This window comes from Hyposmocoma kahamanoa, unplaced genomic scaffold (assembly GCF_003589595.1).
Source record: "Hyposmocoma kahamanoa isolate Upper Pololo Valley unplaced genomic scaffold, ASM358959v1 77960, whole genome shotgun sequence".
In the NCBI taxonomy this organism is placed as follows: domain Eukaryota; kingdom Metazoa; phylum Arthropoda; class Insecta; order Lepidoptera; family Cosmopterigidae; genus Hyposmocoma; species Hyposmocoma kahamanoa.
In genome coordinates this window covers 1-3,629 of record NW_020653942.1, presented here as the reverse complement: position 1 = coordinate 3,629, position 3,629 = coordinate 1, and the positions used below count along the sequence as shown (strand labels likewise).

Sequence of the window (3,629 nt, the reverse complement as noted above, 5' to 3'; positions counted from 1 at the left end):
CTTTTCGCAGACCGGTTTGTCAGGCAACACCATAATCATCTTAGTACTTTACTATGGAGGTGGAATGGTTGCAACAGAACAACTCACTGTAGGAAATCTGACGTCATTCCTCTTGTATGCTGCGTATGTTGGTATCAGTATCGGAGGTCTGAGTAGTTTTTATACTGAGCTGAATAAAGGCATGGGAGCTGCCACGAGGTTATGGGAGATTATTGATAGAAAGCCTACTATTCCTGTTACAGGTTAGTCAACTTAATATATGTATAGTGTTTTTTTTAAAGGGAAAGTATGGGAAAATTCGAAACCACCAAACCAGAGAAAATACAAGGATACTGTCTTAGGAACCATTTAGTCTTTTTTTATGAAATCAATTTTGGCATAGTCAATTTTTTGGTCAACTATGAGGTGTCCATAAAAATGAATAAATTGACCAACATTTTTTCAGTGCTCATCGACTCAGTTTCATGAAGGGATCATTTCATTGTATGGGACAAAAAAATCGGGACTGCCGAAGTTAGTCAAATTTCATAAAATATTTTTCATACAATATGAATAAAATTGATTAAATGCTAATAGACTCAGTTTCTTAAAGGGTGATTTTATTGTAAAGGAAGAAAAAGTCGGGACAACACAAGTTGGTCAAATTTAATAAAATGATTTTTCGTACAAAATGAATAAAATTGACTAATTTTTTTAATGCTGATCCACTCAGTTTCTTTTAATAATGATTTTATTGTATTTGAAGAAATTCTTACTCCTTTTTAGCAGACACGTTACACGCTGTAAAGGCCAATAAACAGACGATTCCTCGTTTCTGTCGATCGTGACGGTAATCGATCCGCCGCTACTGCTCTGCCGTTCGAGTTAATTGTTAACAACATAAGTATACACTATCGATTCGTCGTTTCGATCAACCTGAAACGACAGATTGTGAAAACAAATCGTCTCATATGTGAGGGCCTTTTGGCTGTTTCTCCACTCATTCGGTATCTGGGGCCCTATTCTCGAAGTACGAAATCCGTAGTAACGGCCGTTTTCCCACTATGGATAACCTAGGGACTTGAGTTTCGATAGGGTCAAAACCAGCAGTAGAGCTCCTTGTGAAAGAGTTCGTCCATGGAATTATTGCCACCTGAGCTATTTCTGCCGCCAAGCAGTAATGTCAGCGTTATCTACCTGCGTTCCGGTTTTGAAGGGCAGTCGTGCTGGTGAAATTACGGGCACTTGGGGCTTGTCAACTTATGTCTCAGGTTGACGGGCGCAGTGGTAGTGCTCATCCGATCTTAGCGTTTTAAAGCTCAGACAGGCGTGGTGGCGCTTACCACCAGGTCCATGACTTGTACATCCCGTCACTTGGTATTTATAAAACCATAGTATAATAATACAAGCATGGTAACTCCATACAAACGTAGTAGCGCGGTTTGTGTGAGTGCGTTCGCCGCGTGCCATGTACGGACGCACAAATTCGCATAATTTCGCGATGCACTCGCGTTGCATAGCGCTGAGTCGTCTTACGCGCGTTTCATTATTATGCGAATGTGTGCGTGCACACACATAAGTCGTGCTGCTAAGTATGAATGGAGTTACCAAATCTTGTCCTAATTATACAATGCTAAGACTATAAGAATGTATGACAACCTTAGAGGATGGAAAAAAAAATAAAAGAAAGGAGCTACCCTAACTTGAACGAACAAATGGCGGATTTCTTTACTGTCGTACCATAATCTATAGATAAGTCATTATCGACGTGCAAACATTTAATTAAAGTAGATCAATATTCCATTTGGGTATATTTTAGGTTAAATGGGAATATCCGGGAATGTCACATGAAATTTTGAATTTATTGTTTTGCGTTAGCAAATACTCAAATATTACGAAAAGTGAATTAGCACAGAAAAAAATAATTTTTGTAATTTGAGAGTATATAAAAAAGAGAAAACTTTGAAATATAAATCCTATACATTTCCAACCTCAAGATTTTTATTTTCATAGATAAATTTTTAAACAGATTCCAAATAGTGTCAGCTTTTTTGTATTTATGCACTTCCATTTAATTTTGGAAATAAATGAAAGTAGTTATCAACACTAATATTATTACCATACGTTTATGTGCTTTAAACGTGGCATAACAGGAGATGTGACAAGAGACAGTGTTAGTATAAACATGTTTAGCATATATTAAATAACATGCAAATGTCTGATTATACAATGTCAATTGACTACTGTGGGCCGAGCGCCTTTGATTTGTGCAGAAAAATCGACACTTCTCCGAAGTGAGACAAGTAGTCACGAGCAACTGCGAATTGTGACAAGCCACGTCAAACGAGCTCTATACACGTTAGCGCTCGCCTTCACTCGGTCAGCTAGGCGAGTGACACCGAACGATGGCACGGCAAGGCAAATAGGCTGTCTATACGTTGGTATTGGCCTTCACCCGGCAACGTTAGACCAACATGGTCTTTGTATTGCTGACTTTATAAAATAAGAATTTTTAGTAGTTAGAGTTGTCAGTGGGAAAAAATCGGAAACGAGTGGATAATTTTGTTTTCAGGAACTCAGAATGCCTAGTAAATAAGTCTTGTTTAATCTAAATTAAATATAAAATTATTTACCAATAAACCTAATGATGGAATTGCATTATCATGTAATCTAGTTACATTCAAAGTTATGTTAAAATTTGACTGTTCAAAATGAAGCGAATAAAATTGAAGATGGTCTTTGATTCAATGTTTATATTCGGCACTATTATACGACGGTATGATTGCCAACCATTCTTTTTTCTTTTTTGATTTGTAGGTAAAATAGAAATAGTAAAAATAATAATAATAAAATAATAATAATAAAATAATAAAAACCTCGTAGTGAATTATTTTAATAACAGAATTTCGATAATATATACGCTTCTAAGAACAACATTATCTCAAAACAATCGTTAACAACAATGATCAATATATACAAACAAACAGGCAATCTGAACAAACCAAAGCAAAATTTGGCAAGATTTATGAATAAACTACTTAAATATGTCTAATTACATGAAATATTTGGGCTTTTGTGTGATTTATAGACAGAAAAATAACACGTGGCTGTACAATGTTACATTCGGTCGATCTTCGCTTTTTCAAATGCCACATCCCGTAATGCTGTAGCGACGAATTTTTATTGATACTTAATTGTTCTCACTGTCAACATTTTTGTTCATTTTATTACAATACATGCGAATAATTCAATAAAACACTTAAAAAACTTTTGTTTTGACATTTGATGTACTTCCCTTTGACAACCGTATGATGTACCTCATGTACTGCGAAATGGACACGGTTGGCATTTAAGATGACGTTACGTATTTTCGATTCCCGTGTTTGACACAGACCAATGTAATGCTATCTCTTTTGGCTTAAGACGGCATGCAATAATTAAACAAAGACAATAACATGTTTATGTTTTCAACGTCGAAATGCATCATATACATATAACGTCTGATTTATATATGTCAACATAACATGTCCTTTAGTTTCCATAGTCTAATATTAAAGTTAAAATTATAAGCTTTAAATTTACGTTTACACATGTTAACTCTTTATGTTGTTTTAGGTGGTCTACGGCCGGTACAGAGGCCTAAAGGGGAA

At 35.6% G+C, this 3,629-nt stretch overlaps 1 protein-coding gene across 1 annotated transcript in view; it reads left to right on the top strand.

Moving 5' to 3' along the window:
• LOC113232719 (ATP-binding cassette sub-family B member 10, mitochondrial-like) overlaps window positions 1-3,623 on the top strand; it is a gene marked incomplete at its 3' end in the record, with an annotated part of 10,770 nt that extends 7,147 nt beyond the window's left edge. Inside the window, exons 6-7 of the mRNA XM_026467494.1 lie at window positions 11-242; window positions 3,595-3,623. Of these exons, the coding sequence (XP_026323279.1) occupies window positions 11-242; window positions 3,595-3,623 (261 nt within the window). The remainder of the gene's footprint in view (window positions 1-10; window positions 243-3,594) is intronic.
• Window positions 3,624-3,629: the final 6 nt, after the last annotated feature.